The 22,879-nt window shown below is 40.4% G+C and overlaps 1 protein-coding gene across 3 annotated transcripts in view; it reads right to left on the minus strand.

Moving 5' to 3' along the window:
* Positions 1-22,879, minus strand: part of sez6b (seizure related 6 homolog b) — a 284,944-nt gene that overhangs the window by 67,726 nt on the left and 194,339 nt on the right. For all 3 annotated transcript variants that reach the window (XR_008602221.1, XM_055011999.1, XM_055011998.1), the window contains exons 5-7: positions 18,573-18,758; positions 11,893-12,061; positions 5,642-5,808 (exon numbers count right to left, since the gene is read on the minus strand). Coding sequence is in view for 2 of the 3 variants with exons in the window: in XM_055011999.1 (XP_054867974.1) it covers positions 5,642-5,808; positions 11,893-12,061; positions 18,573-18,758 (522 nt within the window). In the remaining variant the exon portion in view is untranslated. The remainder of the gene's footprint in view (positions 1-5,641; positions 5,809-11,892; positions 12,062-18,572; positions 18,759-22,879) is intronic.

Consider the following 22,879-nt stretch of genomic DNA (forward strand, 5'->3'; position numbering starts at 1 on the left):
AAAGACAGTACCAAACAGCTTCTTGTCACATTAAAATGTTTTGTGTTTCAATCATGCACTCCTTTCCATCAGTCTAACGGCATCTGAACCTTTCAGTTTCCTGTCTGAATGAGTACCCCGGTAACTCCTCTGGTAATTTAACTGTGTCAGACCTAGTAACATCTGCATCTTTGAAACTGAACTGCATGCGGTACTTTTAAGTTGTTTGAAGTGATTTTGGGGGAGGTTTTTCAATCACTTTACAGCACCAATATTGCCCAAAATCATCACAGCTGCATAAATCACAAAACATCTTCTCACTCACTTTGCCTGACTCCACACCTGTCACAAACATAAATGTCCTAAAAATGAAACCTTAATGCAATGAAGACAGTGTTTGCCACGGGTCAGATTAAATAGACTCAGTAATAATGATTGCAATCCAAGTTTTGATAAAACATTAACGGGAGATGAAGTTTATTTTGTCTCCAGGGATTTCTATCTGCAGCATCAAACAGCAGAAGGACCCCTATAGTAGTAGGCTCCATCTGTCTTGAAAGACGATGGTGTGTGCCTAGGTCAAACGTCCTTTCCTTCTCTGTCGCCTTTCCTCATTGTTCTCCCTTCTCCGTTGATCAGCCAGCTTGGTTCCTTGCTGGACTGTCTGTCTCAAGACTGGCCGGTCTGGAGCTAGAAGCTCCCAGGTGTCCACGTCAATGCTGGTGCGCTTCATGTCCCTCTTACAGACGTCCTTGTACCGGAGATAGGGTCTGCTGATCTTCCTCTTGCCTTGAGCCAGTTCACCGTAGAGTAGGTCCTTGGGAATACGGCCATCTAGCATCCTGTTCACATGACCCAGCCATCTAAGTCTGCGTCGCATAAGCAGTGTCTGGATGCTGCACATTTTGGCCAGTCGGAGTACCTCATTGTTGGTGACCTTGTCTTGCCACTTGATGTGCAGCATGCGCCTGATACAGCGGAGGTGGAAGCTGTTCAACCGCTGTTCTTGGCTGGCATAAATTGTCCAAGATTCGCTGCCGTAGAGGAGTGTGCTCACCACGCAGGCCTCATATATCCGAACCTTGGTGTTGATGGTCAGTTTCTTGTTGGTCCACACTCGTTTGGAAAGCCTTGCCATAGTGGCAGTGGCCTTTGCAATACGAGTGTTCAGCTCAGCATCCAGGGTGGAACTAGATGTAATTGTAGACCCAAGATAGGTAAAACTGTCAACAACTTCTAGGGCTGAACCATTGATGAGGATGGATGGCGGCGTGTCTACTCCTTGGCATAGTACTTTCGTCTTCTTGATGCTGATGACCAAGCCAAACTCATCACAGGCCAGGAGAATCGGTCCATGAGGGTTTGTAGGTCCTGCTCATTGTGCGTGACTAGTGCTGCATCATCAGCAAACAGGAGCTCACGGATCATCACACGTCGAACCTTGGTCTTGGCCTTCAGTCGTGCAAGGTTGAACAGCTTGCCATCTGATCTGGTGTGCAGATAGACTCCCTCAGGGCGGTCATGGAAGGCATAGTGAAGGATGCAGGAAAAGAACATCCCAAAGAGTGTCGGGGCGAGGACACATCCCTGCTTCACTCCACTTGTGATGGTGAAGGGCTCAGAACATTCCCCATCTGTGACTATGGTGCACTGTTGGTTTTCATGGAACGACCTGAGGATGTTGAGGAGTGTTGCAGGGCAGCCTAACCGATGCAGGATCTTAAAGAGGCCATCTCTGCTTACCATGTCAAAGGCCTTGGTCAGGTCGATGAAGGCAATGTACAGAGGTCTCTGCTGTTCCCGGCACTTCTCTTGGACCTGCTTAAGAGAGAAGATCATGTCCACTGTCGAATGACCGGCCCTGAAACCACACTGTGACTCTGGGTAAATCCTTGCAGCCAGTTTCTGGAGGCGAGGCAGAACCACACGGGCGAAGACTTTGCCTACTATGACCAGGAGAGATACTCCACGATAGTGGTCACAGCATCCACGGTCACCCTTGTTCTTGTATAAGTTTATACAATTTGAGTCGCGCATCTCCTGTGGCACAGCTCTCTCTTTCCAGCATGTTTTCAAGAGGTCGGTGAGAGGTCCCATGAGGGCTGGTGATCCACACTTGATGATCTCAGGAGGTATGCCGTCGCTGCCGGCTGCTTTACCACTTGCTAGTTGCTTGACTGCTTTCTGTAGTTCGTCCTCACTTGGCTCGCTGTCCAGGATCTCCATGACAGGCAGATGTGGGATGGAGTTCAGGGCTCGTTCTGTGACAACGTTCGTTCTGCCATATACCTCAAGGTAGTGCTCTACCCATCGCTCCATTTTCTTCTTGGGATCTATGATTATCTCCCCAGACTTGGATTTGAGAGGTGCTGTTTTGGCAGAAGCACGGCCAAGTGTCTTCTTGATGCCCTCGAACATACGTCGGATGTCACCTGTATCTGCTGCATTCTGTATGTCCTCACACGCTTGTAGCCAGTGCTTGTTAGCATAATGTCTGGCTATCCGTTGCGTGTTCCTCCTTTCTTCCCTTAGCCGTTCTAGGTTCTGGGTGGTGGGAGAATTCTTGTAGGACAGTAGTGCCTTCCTCTTAGCTGCGACTACAGGCTCCATTTCCCTCCAGTACTTGTCGAACCAGTCTGTGTTGATTCTCTCTCTCTTGCCAAACACCTCAGAGACCGTTTGGTATGTGTAGTCCTTGATATCTTGCCACATCTCTACTGCAGAGGTGCCGGCAGGACATCTCTGAGTCTCATCTGGAATTCGACTGCTATTGATGGGTCTTTGACCTTGCAGGTGTCCATCTTTGGTAGCGGCTTGGGTCTGGACCTGTGGAGCTTCTTAATAATAATAATGATAATAATGGATTAGATTTATATAGCGCTTTTCAAGGCACTCAAAGCGCTTCACATTGAATCCATTATTCATTCACTCACACATTCTCACACGGTGGTGGTAAACTACATCTGTAGCCACAGCTGCCCTGGGGCAGACTGACGGAAGCGTGGCTGCCAATCCGCGCCTACGGCCCCTCCGACCACCACCAACATTCACACGCATTCATACTCCAGTGTGAGTAGCAGCACTGGAGGCAAGGTGGGTAAAGTGTCTTGCCCAAGGACACAACAGCACATGACTAGGACAGAGCGGGAATCGAACCGCCGACTCTTCGATCATTGGACGACCCGCTCTACCACCTGAGCCACAGCCGCCCCGCCCATTCTTGGGTTGAATTCTGGCCTTGGTGTAGATGAGAGAGTGGTCAGTGTCACAGTCAGCACTGTGGTAGGTTCTGGTAAGCTTGATGTCGTTGAGGTCTTTCCTCCGGGTCAGGATTAAGTCAAGCTGATGCCAGTGACCTGATCTTGGGTGGCGCCAGGACACCTTGTGGAGTGGCTTCTGTTGGAAGAAGGTATTGGTAACACATAGGTCCTGGTGACAACATAGCTCCAGAAGACGTTGACCATTTTCATTCATCTTGCCAGTCCCATGATGCCCAATACAGGTTGGCCAGGAGTTGTGGTCGCTGCCCACTCTTGCGTTGAAGTCCCCCAGCAGGAAGAGTGACTCGCTCTGCGGAACACTCTGGATGGCTGTGTCCAGGGCCTCGTAGAACTTGTCTTTGTCATCTGGTGAAGATGTGAGTGTAGGTGCGTAAATGCACAGAAAATTCACAAAGCCCTTGGTGGCGCGAAGGCATAGCTGGAGTAGCCTCTCTGTTCCTGAGGAGGGTGGCTCAACCATAGGCATGAGCGAGTTTTTGACAGCAAACCCGACTCCGTGCTCCCGTACTGCTTCTTCAGGTTTTCCTTGCCAGAAGAACGTGTAGTTATCTTCTTTTAAGGTCCCACTGTCTGCAATGTGAGTTTCTTGAAGTGCAGCTAGGTCAGTGTTTAGGCGGCTCAGTTCCTTGTCAATAATGGCAGTCTTCCGAGCATCGGAAATAGTGTTGACGTCCATTGTGAAGCCAGGTTGCATTGTCCTTACATTCCAGCTGGCTAGGCGGAGTAAGTTTCTTGTATTGTTGCCTGGTGATGCAATTAACGACTAACTTGTCAGAAAGGTGCATTCTTAAGCTCCACTCACCCAATGAAGCAGGCTAGTCGTGGCGGGACAGCACCCTATTGGAGAAGGACCCCTATGAGCATCTCCAAAAAAGAGGAAGTTGCACACCTTTACACACAATAGCAATAACTTCTTTGATCATTTATAATATGAATTAAGTTAGATCAGGATCTAAAATCAATTCACAGTGTGTACTTATCTTTACATTAGACAGATGAGCTGTCACACAGTGACACATTATGAACTGCATTGAAATCATTTGTTACATAGTGGCCATCTTCAAGTTGAGTCCTGAGCACCACTACATCTGTAGGGATATTATTATCTTACTATTGATAAATTAGTAGTTAGATCATTGACACACATGGACAGAATTTTAAGATTAAAAAAAACAAAACTACACTATCAGTCGTGTAGTTTTTTTTTGTTTAAATTTAGTCTTTAATTTTAGTATGTTTCTATGTATTATACATAATTTGATGTACTGTCAAATCTGGTGGTATGAAAAACATTGCACACCTGCCATGGCTCTCTCTGTGATAGGTATGCCTGAATGAGGAACATTAACATAAAAGTAACCGGTGTTTGAATGACAAAATGCCACTACTTTAACAGATGGTGAAGCCAGCAGAGTTACACATCCTGTGTCAGAAAAAGGCTTAAATCGGCCAGAAATGATATGTGGTGTTAAGGTCAGGTGAGGTGGAGGAAAGTTAATGACGGTCAGCAATCCTTGATCTTCTTTGGTCCTCAAGTCAAACTTTTGAGGTGTGCTTGTTCTCATTATACTGATGCCGTATGAATCCACAAAAAATGCAAACCAGAGGGTGGAGCCTGTCTCTGAAGAACAGGTAACTGCTGCTCCTTGGTCAGTGTGGTGTCAGCTTGCTGTGGGCATCCAATTCCAGAGTAATAAACCCCTCTAGACTTGAATATTCCCAGCAGCATGTTTTGTTGTCTCTCCTGCTGGTCATCTTATGTACACCTTTCTGTCACTGCTGCTAATCTGTTGTGGGATTTATCAGTAAATAGAACGTTCTCCATCATCCACTGTGAAATGCTTCTCTGTCTTAAGAGATGAGATGACAATGATAAAACACACAACACTTCCACCTTTTGCTTAACTTCTAAATTTTTTTCTCTTCCACACCAACTTCTTTTCCGTTTTGTTTTCAGCGTTTCAAAAGAGCTTTCATTCTGCTCGTGTACACTCTTCTGATGGTTTTATCAGCCTTGAGTACCTGAATTTCCTCATCACTGTAACCACTGAGCTCATTCAGCAGTCAGCGTCTCCAACATTAACTCTGTGGTAAACCTTTACACAATATTCTGTTGAAGGTCTTTGTTCAGTACGTCTTTAAATTGATTATTCACTTAGAATCCACAGCAGGTCCAGGTTTCAGACTTATGTTACACTGCTCTTCTTCATCTTAAGCAACTGATAACTGTGGAGCTTTTTACATGGTATAATTAGCATGAATGCTATCTGATGGGCTTTGCTGCCATGTTTTCACCACATTTATTTTTTACAGTTTATGACATAACGCAGGAATCCACATGATTATCGTGTGCTTCTGTTATCCATAGCTCTGGTGCTTACCTTGGTATCTGATGGCAATGCCAGTGGATGTGCCTGTAGCATCTGTAGTGAGCTCAATAAAGAGATGCCTGGATGTACTGAGGAGACCTTCATTAGGCAGATATTCCACCTCATATGAATCATAAAGCACAGTGGCATCAATGCTGTTGCCATTCTTTATCAGCAGTCTGGAAAAGAGGGAACAGAAAATAATTCAGCAGGGCTCCTACTGGTCATGAAATCAATACCTGGAAAACTTTAGAATTTAAAAGACTATACAGTGGTCCCTCATCATATCGCAGTTCACTTTTCATTGTATCACAGATTTTAAAGTTGCATTTGGTATGGTGGATTTTTCTCGATATCACGGAAATTTGCAATTTAGATATTTTTCTATATTTATCATTGTGGCAAACTGCGTTGAAGAACAATGCTGGAGAAAAGATATCTGCCTTTTATACACTACACAAGTACCAGACACATTTATTTTGACACAGAGACATCAGCAACGTTAAAAATGTGGCAGGAAGTCATCAAACGCACTATACTTCACACTCATGGTCCTGACAACATAACACTTAACCAAACTAATTAGGCTGACTAAACCACAAAAACACAATAAAACAAACACTAATAACACTGGAACACTAACATCAACCACAATAATGACATTTAAACCCCCAACACCCTGAACTCCCATGGTGCATTGCAGCACAACAGTTCAGTCATAGCTACTGGCTCTGCGATCACTACATTATTTTAATTATTTCTGTGGTAAAATAAGCACTTTCTAGCCATTAAAATTGGAAACAGTATAAAAAATCTTAAATAAATAAATGAATAATTAAAACATATTCAAAGACTATTTAATTGAAGTAAAATGCGTAGCATACAGCGCTGGGCTCTGATTGGCTCAGCGACTGCAGCATTAGTCTCCTCTGTCTCACCTGTGTAGCAGCATTCAGCATCTGGCCTTGTCCATTTCACATAGACTTCTGATCGCTGCGCATAGTGTTGCTCTGCAGTGTGTGGAGAGGGTTTATAAAGCCTTAAAATATGTATCTGTATGTATAAGTACTCAGAGAATACAGTACTCTGCCAAGACTGTTCATTCCCTGACCCTGCGCTGAACACAGGCGTGTGTTGTGCATGTGTACGTTATGTACAGATACCAAATTGTCTGACCTAAATATGTAGCGGGCAGCAGGAATTGATGGGACTCAGAAACACCCACACAATTTAATCAATTGTTGCTTGTATCATTTCCGATAAGTCGGCAGCGGTGGATTTGTAGTAGGATCACAATCATGTGATCATCAGATGACACAGCTTTCACTTGTTGTCATGGTTACAGTGACACCATGCGGGCCACTATATCTTCCAATGGGAAATCTTTAGCAAATCTATGGATCCAAACATCACTGCCAAAATCTAATCAGGTGGTCTTTGTGTCATTTCTGACCTTCCCTGAAAATTTCATCCAAATCCATTCGTCCGTTTTTTCAGTGATTCTTATTATTTTTGGTACAGCTGGTTTAATGGTGGTACAGCGGAAGAGTCAGTAAGAGCACAGTCCATGTTTGCTGTGCTGAGCAGTGAATAAAACCTGCAGAAAACTGTCTTGTCCTGCTGGGGATGTTTAGTATTTAAGATAGCAAATGATATGAGCGTAAAAAGGCAAGATAATTGTAACCTGCCTGATCCACAGCCCTGGAGACGGGCGAGTTGACCAATATTTAAGGGTTACAATATGGTCACTACTTTGCGGATTTTCGTCTGTCGTGGGGTAGGGACCATTGTATTTGATTGTTTTGAGTTTTTCATAATCTTGCAGACAAACAGAGAGGTGAGAGGCATGTTTGTATTTGGTTTAACATGTTCATGAACTGCTCCAATTTTAGGGTTTTTTTGTGGAGTAACGACAAAGCTAATGTGGGCTTAACATCTGAATAGGGTCAGTACATATTTAAAGCAGGAAATTGGTGAATGAATTGTATAATGGATGTCTAATTACAGCAGATGGAATGATTTAAAAGAAACAGATTACATTGCTTTCTCTTTCATAAAAGTTTGACAAATGTTGAGGTTTGTCTCATCGCTGCTATGTTGATGATGCCCAGCTTCATATTTCCTTTTATGATGGATACAAAACCCCACCATCAGCTGCTTACTATCACTCACTCTGGCTTTTTCTTGACAGAAATGACATTTTCTATGTAATTACATGTTAATACACCTGCAGCCTTTGTGGTACTTGGGTGAGGTGGAACTGACTGTTGAAGATGTGCTCATCTTCTCAAAGGATTCTTCTTTTTCTACTGTGGCTTGGACTGAATTTCATAACTGTGGACTGAAGTGTCTACCAATAAGGTCTGTTTACAACCTGTCTGACAGTGTTTCCAATATACTAGATGACTACAGTGTTTCTTTTACAGATAGGAATGAGTGCTAAGTAAATCATAGCCTTATCCTTAAGCAACCCATTTACTACTAGTAGTACAATAAGAGAAGGTGTCAGACTTAGCTTCACAATGTATTGGCAGCTGAGGTTGGGAGGTTTATTTAAACTGTCAGACTCGATGCTCATCCTCTGCATGTCACAGCACTACACTTGTGCCTCTGTTGCTTGATGGTTACCTATAGAAGTCTGCATTGATCTCTTCCTTTTCTGCACTAAATTATTCTTCTCAGATAGAAAGAAAGAATGTGTAACAGAGTGCAATGGAGCCTTGGTGTCAAAATAAAACCATTATTTACATCTTTTTTATGTGCTTCTATTTGTGCTGACAGTACTAAACTGGATGAAGTGAAAATGTTCTTCCTTTTTGCTCTAGTTGTCTGAAGTGGTGAACAGTCTTGTTTCTCCCACACTTGGGTTGTAAAATATTTTGTGCCATGAATACAATGAGTGTAAAATATATTGGACCACAACCAGCCTGCTACCCACAAGGCCATGTTACTGGCAATGCCTCAGCAGGTAACTAGAACATTCCTCTCAGCTTTCAGCTTTTCTCATTAGGCAACCACGAGTGTTGCACATATTGTCATGTGGATAAAAATAAAATCTTAGTCCAATCAGGGATCTTCGACTGATGCTTCAGTCTCAGGGGCAACTCTAGATGCATACAAAATAATTCAGTAATGGTAACATTTTAGTGAAATTTCTAGAATGATTTTCAACTCACAATTTGATATATCCAGCCATTTCATTTATTCTTGCTAGGAACCTGACTGCTACTGTACAGATGTCAGACGCATGGTTAACTAACTTCGGCTTGTGTTTTCCACAGTGTAAGAGTGTAATGGCTGCTAATGTTAGGTAGCCAGCAGGATTCAGTTTAAATAAACAGTTAACAACCCATTACTGACATTCTGATACTGACGTGTGTGTGTGTGTGTGTGTATTAATTAATTAATTAATACACACATACACACACACGCACAAAAATATTAATTTAATTAATTAATATTAATTAAAAACTCTTCACAAAATATAAGAAGGAATTTTTAGAAAACCTATACACAGTTCAGTTGCAGTATGTATTGGTAATGATCATAGTGAGTTAAATTTTCTTGGCATTTTTATCATCACCAGAAAAGCCATGTTAGTGAGCTGAAACAAGTTGTTATCAGTAAAATTGTCCAGTGGATGAGTCATCTATCAGCCCTCATGACTTCATTTTTTAATCTTTCTGATTAATTAAGAAAGTGTCCCGAGACCACCACCATATAAAGACCAAATATAAAGACAAAGATGCAGTTGAAAGCTTGGAAATAGCTAGTAAATCAATGTTTCAGTTTAAATTATTGAGCTGTATTTACACCAGTTTCACTAGGCCTCAACGTAGTTTGGAAACAAAAAAAAAAAAAAAAAAAAACATCTAAAAAATTACAAGTAAATCATAAATCCTGCCAGTAACTCACTGGTGCATCTGTTGGTGCAGCCAGTAATCCATCAAACACATGCTGATGATTTTGGTGTTCTTCTGTAGAGTTTATCTGATCAAGCTTGGAACCCACATTACCAAAGTCACTGAAGTGGTATGTACAGAATTACCAAATAAGCAGATGGTGTTTAACAAGCCAGCAGACCTCAGATCATTACACTAATACTTTTTACACTCCTGCCAATTCTCTATCCTCTCCACATCATCACTTCTCTCTGATCTTCTCAGTTTCCTCAGAACTGTCCAGATGTCTCTACATATCTATGAGGTCTACATTTTGTAGAAGCCCAGAGCAGCTACTGGCTGTAAGACAAAATAAATTATTCAGCTAATTTCCCCCCTGTGGCTCCTCTTTTCCGTCCTCTGTAATGAGAGCCACATGCTGCTAAAATGACACTCTGCTGTCACTGCTATGCACTGCAGTGACAGCGAGTTGTTATCCTGCAGAGTCCTCAGAAACAATGATTCTATAGAGACAAACCAGAAGGTATGAAGCTCAAGAGGCCTGAAGATTGAACAGAAATGAAGGACTGTGCCCAAGTAAAGAGGAAGATAATGCATCAGAGGAGTTAACAGGGCATGTGAACCATGAAACAGTAGTTACACTGGCCTGCAAGCATTTTCTGACATTCTTCAGTACCATCACTTTACACCATTTAAGATCTGCATACATACAATATTGAAACTCAGTATAGAAACCATTAAATCATCTTCCACAGCTTTTATATATCTCTTCATTGTTTGTCATTGGAGGGCAGTACAGTGGTGCAGGGGTTGGCGCTGTGGCCAAGAAGCTTCTCAGTTTGAACCGGCTAGTGAGCTACAGCCTTTGTTGAAACGTTGATTGGAAACAAAGCATTGCCAAACTTGTGTTTCATTCACGGTTTGAAAAGCTGCTCAGTTGATCATTCCCAGATTCTACATGTTAGCAAATTACCAAAAGGAAAGCTGTGAGCGAAAAATATCAACAAGTCTACCACCATGATGCTGCCATGTAACAGAAAAAAATCCTAGCAGATTTTTTTCCCTCATTCTGAACCCTCATTCATTTACTGTATGATCTGACAGCAGCACAGCCCTGAACCTTCACACAGACTTACTGAGAACATCCAAGAGTGTGTGAGTATGAAGATTGGCTCTGTGTTAACCTGTGATGTACTGGCGATCTCTAAACCCTCTACAGGATGAATGGATGGATGAGTGTTTATCATTGTGATCATCTTTAAACCTAAAGTGATTTAATTAGGGGTTGCAAAAACAAGTTGTGAAAGTAACAAAAACCTTTTTATCTAAAGTGGCAAATATTTGAAATGTGATTTATAGATCCCTTATCTACATTATCATTTACTTGAAGCAGCTTGTGAATCTAATATTCACTGTGCTTACAGTCTGTTTTTGGTTTCCACCCTCTCCTGAGCGACACATCTGGCTCCTCAGCACTCCACTGTTTACACTAGGTAGTTTTTAACAGTATCTGTGATATTGTGAAAGCATTGGTGACCTGGCAGCTAACCAAGGAGCTTTAATTCTGAACTCAGAATATCAGTTATAGTGACTCTCTCTGAACTCTGTTCACATTGACCTGATTACTCTCTGATTACTGTTTGTAAAAAACCTGGAACTTTTCACCGTGACTACTGAAAATAGGATTATGTTTGATGGAAACAATTAAAAACAAACGCTTAAAGTTTTTGTGCAAAAACAAAATAACGTGTTCAACTGTGAGGCCAAAGATCCTTTTCATTTGTACATTGAAACGGTGTTACTATCTTCTTCCCTGACTTTGCTGGTATATCACTGAATTTTATTGCATATGTTTCTGCCAACTGTCCAGAGGATTCAGTGGAATAGTGCCAAACCACTGGTAGAAGTGTCACCTGTGCACAATGCATGTGTCCAGATTATCCAGATGCATGAACAACACAGGGATTCCCTAATGATAAAAAACTGCTCCATAGTTACTGAAGACCAAAAACCCTGCAATTTTTAACAACTCCACATTTGTAACCTGATGAAGCCATGTGAGCATTTCATTGCTAAATGTAAATTGCAAGGTTGTAGTCAGGCGCAGTGATGCAAAATGTTCTCTTTTTAGATTTTAATTCAAATTTGATGTAAAAAAAAGTCTTTTTAAATACTTTGATGGAATTCTGTTAAAATACACATTTTTGCATAAAAATTTGTGATCTTTAGAAGCAATGGTGTCTTTAATTCAACTACTGGGTGATGTTAGAAATTTAAGATTGTCAATCAGTTGGGTTTAGATGAAATGATCATCATCAACCTTCATGAATAATGTCCAGTCATTCTGAAATAAAAGCTTACCGGTCATCATCCTCAGCCAACGCCACCTTCTCAAAGTGGATGTGCAGTCTCTGGCTCTCAGGGGCCTCCAGCACCCAGTGGCAGGTCAGGTTATTGCTGTAGTTGCTGGGAAAACCAGGAGAGACAATCCTCCCAACTGTGATGTTCCTGATTATACCACCACAGGCAGCTGAGAGAAGGAGGAGAGAAAGTGAAGAAAACCATAAAATAAATAAATAAATAAACTAAGATGAACGTTTCACATCCAAATTACACAGAACCTCAACCTCGTTCACTAACTGGTGCCATCCCATCCCATATTAACGTTATGTAATTCACTATACACCAGTGTCAGTGTTGGAAAAACAGGCTGTAACCAAGCCAGAGAGGACAAAGTTATAGTTAGATTTTGATGAGAGCAATAAAAAATTTAAGCATGAAATCCATATGAGAAGAGGCTAAAATGCTGTCTCACTGCATCACATCACAAAAGATTTTTTTTGTAACTTTTTAGCATATCTCTTAAATATTTTTTTCTTCTTACTCTGTGGTATGGTGGTTGTTTTCTCTCTGCTTTTTGTCTCTGCTTTGTTCAGTAATCCTCCCATTGTATTTGGGTCAAATCTGACTCATTTTCAAACTTGTAAAAAAAATCCCTATGAGGAAACAGTAGAGCTACATTTATGGTGTTGCAGCTCATATTTACCTGGTAGTAATTATGGGCTGTTTATGCAGAGAAATAGATAGTAAATATCACTAAACCATTAGAAAAAAATCTTATAATAACAGCGTAATAATATTAATAATATTAAGCAACCTTGGGTTTCAAAAAAGGCAGTTACAAATAAAATGTATTATTGTTATCATTCTTATGATTGCATAATAATATTAAAATGAATAGCTCTTGAAAGGCTTCTTGCATGGGTAAATAAATGTAAATCTCTTACAACAATGATCCAAGGCATTAGCTGTTGACAATGACCTTTGAGATACTGATCGCTATATGTTGATGATTTTTAATACATACAGCTATGTGAAATAAAGGCATTTTCATTTTGCACAGACCCTACATTGCAGCTTGGATTGTCTTTGTAGAAGACCTGTATTATGAGTAATTATAATTTAAGCATCCAACAGCATGTGTAGTGTGTGTGTTATCACAGAGTTTGAACGTCTGTTGATATCATTTAACTGCCCAGATTCCCAGAATTATTCCTAAGAACTTGACCTCTGCATGGTCAGTGTCTCTGAGATTTCTCTCTGCAGCCTCACATAGTAGAGATGCAATAAACCACAGCAGTAATTCACAGACCTTGCCATCAGAAGCATTGTTGTCAAGTCCACTTATTATGAGCAACTTTGGGTTTATTTTTTTCTGTAAAGTCACTTGCAAATCTCATCAGTCGCGGGTTGCGGTTTTGGGCTTGTTTTCTAAAATGTAGCTGCTTATTTACTGTTGGTTATGCATAATGCATGTGTACTTTATTTTAATCAGAGTTGAACAATTTAAGTTATTCAAAGTTTTTATGTTGACTGTTTACTATCAATTTACTGCCAATTTACTGTCAATAAAAATAAATGTATATATTTATACTGTTTCAAGAGGCCTCTCATTTACAGTGTGGCAGTTCAGCTGCTGGGCTTTTTTGGGCTTCTTTCCATAGAGCTGGCTGTTTGTTTCTATCGCGAGATCTGGAAACACTGATCAGCAGTTTAAATGGAGTGGCTTACTATCGAGGTTGAAAAATGGTGGTAGGTGAGAAAATAAGCTTTTGTAAATTTGTAACAGACTAATTGCACATTGTTCAAATGATCACTGCATGATGTCACTGGTCAGAAAGACGATCATAAAGAGCAGATCTATCAGTTATTCAGCACCTTTGATTTCAAATCACAGAGTCTAACAGAAAGTATTCAGATCATAATCGAGGTCCTTTTCATGGACTTGATCCAAGAACTGAAGTGAAAAAGAAATCATCATAAGTGATATAATCACATACAGAAAATCTATCAATAGCTATAGGAAGATATGTGTGTGTGTGTGTGTGTGTGTGTGTGTGTGTGTGTGTGTGTGTGCGTGTGTGCGTGTGTGCGTGTGTGTGTGTGTTTGTATGTGTGTGTGTGTGCACGCGTGCATGCGTGTGTGTGTGTTTCCCAGCTGATCAGGTCAAGGTTGCTCATGCAGACAAACCTTAATTAAAATAGAGCAGGAAGAGTAAACCAGTGGCATCCTGCTCGGCCTTCAGTAATCACACCTCGATACACCTGCTTTATGCTCTGACACACACACACACACACACACACACACACACACACACACACACACACACACACACACACACACACACACACACACACACACACACACACACACACACACACACACACACACTCACACGCACACACGTGTACTAAGCCAAGAGGGGCCCATCACCCTGAACCTACCAACAGTAGCCCAGTGTTTGTGGTTATTTTGATGAAACAAAAATCACATAGAACATTTTCTTTAGTGGCCTTTTTTTCATAATATAACTGCAAATATGTATTATTATTATTATTATTATTATTTTATTTTTTATTTTTTTGTAAAGAAAACAGCCAAGAGGGGACCAGAAACCCTGACTGACTACATATTCCCCTCTTTCTACATATGGAAGCGGGGACTGCTAAAGCCTGCAAAGAAACTGTTTGTTAATGCAAATGATTTGGTACTAAATCTTTAAAACGTGTTATTTTAGAGTTTTAATTATTTTAGCATCTCACCCTTATACAAATTTGAAAAAAACATTTGATCCACTTGTTCAATTAGTTTTTTCTTACAAATCCTTGATTTGGTTTGCTTGGTTAGTTACCTACACTACCAGTCAAAGGCCTGCACACACCTTCTCATTTAATGTTTTTTCTTTATTTTCATGACTGTTTACATTGTAGATTCTCATTGAAGGCAACAAAACTGTGAATGAACACATATGGAATTATGTAGTAAACAAAAAGGGTGAAAAACATGTTTCATACACTGCCTGGCCAAAAAAAAAAAAAGTCACACTAATATTTTCTTGGACTGTCTTTAGCTTTGAGTATGGCACTCATTTGCTGTGGCATCGTTTTGATAAGCTCCTGCAATGTCATAGCATTTATTTCTGTCCAGAGATGCATTCATTTTCACCAAGATCTTATATTGATGATGGACGAGTCGGACCACTGTTCAAAGTCTTCTCCAGCACATCCCAAAGATTCTCAGTTGGGCTGAGGTCTGGACTCTGTGGAGGTCAATTAATGTGTGAAAATGACGTCTCATGCTCCCTAAACCACTCATTCACAATATGAGCCCCATGAATCCTGGCATCATCATCTCAGAATATACCCGTGTCATCAGGGAAGAAAAATTCCACTGATGGAAAGACCTGGTCATTCAGTATATTCAAGTAGTCAGCTGACCTCATTCTTTGGAAACATAATGTTGCTGAACCTGACCTACCCCAGATCATAACCCTAACCCCTACAGACTTGTAGGCACTAGCCAGTCAGTCAGTCCGGAAAATTGCAAAAACTTTGAATGTATCCCCAAGTGCAGTCGCAAAACCCATCAAGCGCTATGATGAAACTGACTCACATGAGGACCGCCCCAGGAAACGAAGACCAAGAGTCAACTCTGCTGCTGAGGATAAGTTCATCCGAGTCACCAGTCTCAGAAATTGTAAGTTAACAGCACCTCAGATTAGAGAACAGATAAATGCCACACAGAGATCTAGCAGCAGAAACATCTCTACATCAACTGTTCATAGGAGACTGACCAATCAGGCCTTTATGATCAAATAGCTGCTAAGAAGCTACCACTAAGGAAAAGCAATAAGCAGAAGAGATTCGTTAGGGGCAAGAAACACAAGGAATGGACATTAGACCAGTGGAAACCTGTGCTTAAATCAGATTAATCCAAATTTGAGATCTTTGGTTCCACACATCGTGTCTTTGTGCAATGCAGAAAAGTTGAACGGATGGTCTCTACATGCATGGTTCCCACCGTGAAGCATGGAGGAGGAGGTGTGGGGGTGCTTTGCTGTGGTGGTACTGTTGGGATTTGTTCTAAATTGAAGACATACTGATCCAGCATGGCTACCGCAGCATCCTACAGTGACATCCCATCCCATCTGGTTTGCATTTAGATGGACCGTCATTTATTTTTCAACAGGACAATGAGCCCAAACACACCTCCTCGCTGTGGAAGGACTATTTGACCAAGAGGGAGAGTAATGGAGTATTGCGTCAGATGACCTGGCCTCCACAGTCACCTGACCTAAACCCAATCCAGATGGTTTGGAATGAGATGGACCGCAGAGTGAAGGCAAAAGGGCCGACAAGTGCTCAACATATCTGGGAACTCCTTCAAGACTGTTGGAAAACCATTTCAGGTGACTACTTCATGAAGCTTATCAAGAGAATGTCAAGAGTGTGCAAAGCAGTAATGAAAGCAAATGTGGCTATTTTGAAGAATCTAACATATAAAACATGTTTTGACTAATTTCACACTTTGTGTTTACTACATAATTCCAGGTGTGGCCATATATGTGGCAAACCAGTTTCTTCATTAATGAAAGGTCTCAACAGAAGCTTCAACATTAGAGGAACTTTAACTTTATGAGCAGCTGACTGTGTTAGTATGGCAGCTGTATTAGTCTTTATAATGACAGTCATTCATGACAAACTGACACATGAGCCCAAAGAAAGGTTTTGATCAAAGTGTGTAGATGTTGTGAGCAGATAATCTGTGAAGATGTTATGTCTACATGTTTAATATGCAAAGACTAAACATCACAGGGATTTAATATGACCATCAAGTACATCTAAATCTTGAGAACTACCTAACATGTTTTCATTATATGAAAAGCTCATGCCTCCAGCCAAACCAATGATCTAACAACAACTATCAGCTCCACCTAAGGTCTTCTACTCGACTAAGCTGGCCAAAGCTGTGGAACATCTGACAGCTGAACATGTTTTAAATACTTATTATTCAAGTTGTACTCTGTCTGATTCTTTTCTACTATGTTGCTGTGATATAGGTTACTAGAAGATACTGTAAACCAGGTGAATTTCTAGTATGCAGGAGAACAGTTGGCCATTAGAGTTTCAACACAGAAGAGACATGACACACCAATATATTTTTTAAGAACTGAAAATATCTTAATGTATGGGCTGCAATAGAACAACAACACAGAGTTCCAAGTGCAATACTAACTTGCAGCCTCACAATCTACAAAACATTAATACATATAAATGTAGTCGTATGTAGGATGTCATATCGTACAACAATATGAATGGAGGAATAAGATGAATACTTCAGCTTTCAGGTTAGTGTAGTGGTTAGCACAGTTGCTTCACAGCTATAAGGTCCTGGGCTCAAGTCCAGCTGTGATAGAGGACAGACTCTCACCCAAATGCCCTCTTTGAAATTGCTTTCAGAAAACTTTCACTGTGAACCAGAGTGGTCAGGAGTAAAATGGTTACTTATTATTCATCAGCTGGCCTCATTGGAGGAACAAAAGGGAAAAAAAAAACATAAACATTCATCATCCACAGTCACCTGTGGGCACCCAAGCCTGTCAGTCTCTATGCCAGCCTGTCATGCCAAAGCAGCAGAAGGTCCAGTAGATATCTCTAGGCTTCAAGTCTCTATGAATATACTGCAAAAGGCTATGACTGTTGATGGGAATTGTGTGAAAAACTGTCAGAGAATGACTGAAGCACAGCATTTTTTTTTCAGAAAAGCTCCAAAAAGTTCTTTAACCTAAAGACTAAATCGGCTGCTTGTCCCTACCGTCTGGTGTGACTCATATATGCATTACTAAAACAACAGATATGTAGAGTTTCCAATTTTAAAGAATGATCAAAGCCAGCGAAGAGAGGTAGGGGTGGTAGACTGATAGGACAGAAACTATAAAATTGCTGTGATGTGTGGTTCTGTCAGGAAACTTCACCAAATCAAAACCTAAAACAATACATTCTCAAAATCACTTCTATATCAACAATTAAATCATTTGCTCATAGCTTTGTAAAAGACAAACAATCATGAGCTCCTCTGAGCAATCAAGAAGCCATGACCGACTCGGCTATGGCAAAGAGTCATGACAAAAATTCAGGCACTACATGGCTGAACTGCAGGTGGTGTGTACATCTAGCATATGTGTTTTGAATTCTGTCCTAAACATCACATACAAGTACATTATTATAATACATGTATTGTTAGATGAACAATAAGATTTATTACTTTAATATACCAGTTAATATACTAATTACAATTATTCTTAAATCTTCTGTTTTTTCATATGCATTATTAAAATAGTACATTTAAATAATACATTTATTGCAAAACTACTGAATATGAAATTATTGTATAGATTAAAAGTGGTTTAATCTTTAAAGAAAATAGTATTTAAGATGCAGTCTTTGTGCACTTTCATTTTGCATTTTGCCTTCTGCAGTGACAATACGTAAAAACTACTGACTCATACAATAAAATATAAAAACACTGCTTTGCTTTTATAGATATAGATATATGAAACAAACCTATGTAATGCATTAAATTTGTATTTAGTTTCATTAAATATGTAGCAAGAAACACAGTGACATATTTTGTAGCTATTTAAATTGTCTATAATTGTACTGCTGTCTTGACTGTGTGTAGGCTGTTGCTGTGACCTTACCAAGGCAGTATGGTTCCTTGCCACTCCAGTAGGGGGTGCTAGCATTGTGGCAGGTCAGCACACTGGATCCTTGAAGTCGGTAGCCGGTCAGACAGGAAAAGAAAGCTTTCCCTCTAGAGTGGAGACTGCTCACTGATACATCACCATAGAGAGGCCGCTGGGGGAAGACACAGCTCAACACGAAGGCTGCAGAGACACAGACACAGAAATAAAAGAGGCACAGATAGAGAGATGCAATGACAGAAACTGTGGAAGAAACACAAATGTAGAAGGAATTTAGCTGAAAAGGAATGATATCACAGCAAGAGCTTTTGTTAGATTTCACAGGCCGAAAGAACTCTAAGCTAGTTGCTCATGTGTCATAAGAAACAGAGCTTCCTGCAGAGCCTTCAGTAAGCTCCAAGGAAAACGGTCTTGTTGAGGCTAAAAATGGTTTCGATAACAGGTTGAGGTGGGACTTGTTTACAGCAGTAAAACAAGTAACTGAACTCAGAGCAAAGACTCTCCAGACTCTTGAAGGTTTTTGATGTAAACATGTGTAAAACAGTCTCGCACACTCATTTTAGTTACTCAGCGTTTAGAGTAATAAGATGACTCAACAGGACTTACATGAGCACTGAATAATGTCTGACGAAAGAAAAGGACAAATAAAGTCCACTCACTGAGGTACTTTGTCATCTCTTTTCCTTGGGTTTTGAGCTACTGTCCATACAATTCAAAAACCCCTGTACATGAGGTATTGTGAAACATCGGCACTGCAAGTGTTTCACTGACAGTACCAGAAGTAGTTTTTGCTTTCACCTCGAACCCTGATTTCAAAAGAATTTCAGAAATCAGGGCCTGTACAAGACAACCCTTCGAGCAGCAGAATGATGAGCATAACATGACTCTCTTGACATGACTGATAGAATTAATGCTATGGAAGTTTATCTCACATTGAATTTATGGAGACAATGACTAAGCATTGTGGAAGAGTTGAGTTTGCCTCAACAGCAAATTAAAATGAAAGCGGGTCAGATAACTTAAAAACTTAAATTAAAAAATTTAAAATAGAGCTACAGTACACAAGTACTGCCATCACCAAAAACAGACTGTTCTCCTGTTTCTATTGGGAAGGTAATATTCCCATTTGTGTTGGAGGTATAAATGTGTGACAGAGTGTCTACGCTGCTCCCAGCTTTGCTATTCCTGCTGAATGGCTTACCTATATGTATCGATACTATAGCTTGTGCAGGGTCTATTTTTTGTATATAACTGAATGACTGAAAGAAAAATTCTTCAATGTACACACTAGATCTCTTTTTCAGTGAGCATAAGGAATCTCCTAAATCATGTTCCCCTGGTTGCACTTATCATCCATTCCTGTTTGTGTCACAAAATGTATGTGCCCCTACAGATGAAAGAAACAAGACATCAAGTTAGCAAGTATTTTTAATGTGGTGTTGCTATTTAAAGATGGTTTTCTCTGTTTGAATTGCAATGTTCTGTGTTTTAACGGATGTATGGTCTGTCACATTTGTGCTGTTTCAGGCTAGAAAGTGTTAAGGAGCTACCTTTTTACTGTGTTAACAAAAAACAGGAAAATATTTCATTTAAGACATTTTCACCTGGTTAACATATCCTTATGGTGCTTTTTTAATATATACTGGAAGACGCATGGTGAAAGAAACAAGCAGTCCAGCAAGAGCTGGACCTCTGTAATGCAACAAACCTAAAGAGCCGATCCTGATCATGATTCTTCTTCAGAATCAGTTCCTAGTTCAAACACGTACAACTGGATTAGCCCATTATTACAACTTCCCATTGTGTAGTGTAGATTAGCTTTACAGTGTTTGAGCAGATTTGTCGGTAAACTGGTGTGCTGAGCTGCAGTGAGCAGGGAGGGGTGAGTAGAGAGAGAGAGACAAGGACGTCTTAGATCAACAGTGCACTTACAGCGCAACCATTTTTAATGACGGGAAGGAATTATTTTCATGGGAAAAAAATTCTTGATATGCCACTTATGTAGGATCAACCAACTATAACTAATTCTAAGACAGAGAAAGAGCAAGGTTCATCCATTTACAATCACAGGCTGGAGACAGGGTCCTCTCTGATCAACGGAGGAGAGACACCAAGGCCTCTGCCAGATGTTCAGTCTTTAAAGAAAGACATCTTCCAGATCTGTCAGGATGGTGTGAAGTTTGTTATCAGGAGGAGGCCACGAGAAAGCAGAAACCTTCAGAGGATTCCACAACATATGCCTCCAGACATCCAGGGTATATATTGGGCCTAATTTAGCCAAGAGACTGGCTCAAACCCCCAGTCACTGTCAGGGCTACAAAAGACCAAATGGCTGTCAGAAACACTGACTGACTTCTGACCCTGCCGGAAGTCAGGGTCAAAATCTGATAACAGCATCAAAAGGATTTCACTTCAACGACAATACCACAAGCAACACTTAGCTCCCATTAAGACAAAGACAGGCAATTATTTTATCATCCTGGATTTAAATTTCTTCATGATTACTCACTTAAAGGAACTGTTGAACATTGATTCCAATAACTTCATTATGATCATCATTACACCATTCACTCTATCTTTTATCATACTTGTTTATATGTCAAACTAGATGTGTAAAATGCCCAGTGCCATATATGTGTGTTTAGTCTTGTTTAGATCATCTGTCCACCAGGAGCATAAACATGTCAATGATGTGTCAGAATATTGGATTGTTTATAAACCAGAAAACAAATGCAAAATACAAAAAAGAGTCTTCCAGAGTCCTCCTTCACCCGAGTCCTCCTTTCAGATTCCTCCTTCCTAGAGTCCAACCTTAATCCTTCCTAAATTCTTAAAAAAAAAACAAAAAAACAAAAAACAATTTGGAGGCTCCACTCTATCCACCACTGTTCCGACCTGCATCCACAGGCCGACCCAACCATCCATCAGCAGAAGCACCGCTGCAGCATCACAATGTGCACACAAGTCACTTCCAGTCATTAAAAATTGGTGCAACTTTCTAAGGTCTCTTTTATTACAAATATAGATTATAAGTTTCCAACTAGCAAACCATCAAAATAACACTTGCTTGCAGGTGTGGTCTATTAATCCCTTCTTCTCGGAACACCTTGTTTCACCAAAATATTTACCCCAATATTATGTTTCATAGTGCGTTCTCTTCCTTCCCTTTCCCCCACTCATGTTCACCGAATCATTTGTTTTGTTGTTGTTTGTCTTGATGTATGTCATTGTAGTACCAGAGTTAGTAGTTGTTATTGTGTTGTCAGTTTAATAACTGTTGTGTGTAATAAATGTACATAAATATAAGTTCAGTGCCTCCACTGTTTCATTGTTCACACTTTAGTCCCTCACTCGTATCGATAAACAACTTTCAACTTAAATAATTTCCCCGATCATTCTTGAAACTCTTCCTGACAGCACAACAAGAAGTGTTTCATCATTTTATATATTAATCTGATCTGAATATTTCACTGGTAAAAAATCAGTTAGATTGTGTAAGAATAAGTTTTCAAAACCCATTTGGAGAAACATTTTCCCTTCTCTTGCATACACAGAGATGAGACTTTTTGATGTGACTGGAGAAGAAATTTATCATTTTAGAGGCTGCCAACAATCCAAGGTCTTACAGAATTTCAACTGTCAACTTCCAGAAATCCCAGTAAATGTCCACTCCCAGGGAATGTAGTGTTCTGTGATTTCCCAAACACATCATTTGATGCGGTGCCTGGTTAATAAATATAAACAGGATGTTTGGCAATCTCATTTGTGTACATATTGTCCATAATCTTTTTGTTTCTTTGACTGTGTATAAGTATTCACCAGAAGCTACTGCTCTGTTTGAATTCTCATGCTATATTTATAGCATATGTAGCATATTTTTTGTAAATTTGACAGAAACTCCACAGGCTCCGACTTTCCAAGTTTTTAATTAAGCTGTCTGTTTAAACAGAGGTAAATAAAACCACAAATGGTAAAGTAGAGTGGCATTTAGTGTACCAGTGTCCCCCTGTGGCTACCACCTGCTGGATCTGTGTGCTATCTTCATCCTTGTACAAAGAACTGAAATCGGTGCCAACATGTGGGCAACATGCCCAGGCTGGCTCTCAGGTGACCAGTTAACTAACCGGCTTCTTTATTTCCACTGATCTGTCTCCTGGAGTTCGGCCAAACGCATTAATAATATATTTCTGCTAAAGACTCTGATCCATCTCACTGTAATTGTCCTAGTTTTATTGTTAGCTCTCGGATGGCTTGGCAGTAGCGTTGCTATTGATTCTGTCTGTTTGGGACAGCACTGTGCCTCC

This window comes from Amphiprion ocellaris, chromosome 7 (genome assembly GCF_022539595.1).
Source record: "Amphiprion ocellaris isolate individual 3 ecotype Okinawa chromosome 7, ASM2253959v1, whole genome shotgun sequence".
NCBI lineage: Eukaryota > Metazoa > Chordata > Actinopteri > Pomacentridae > Amphiprion > Amphiprion ocellaris.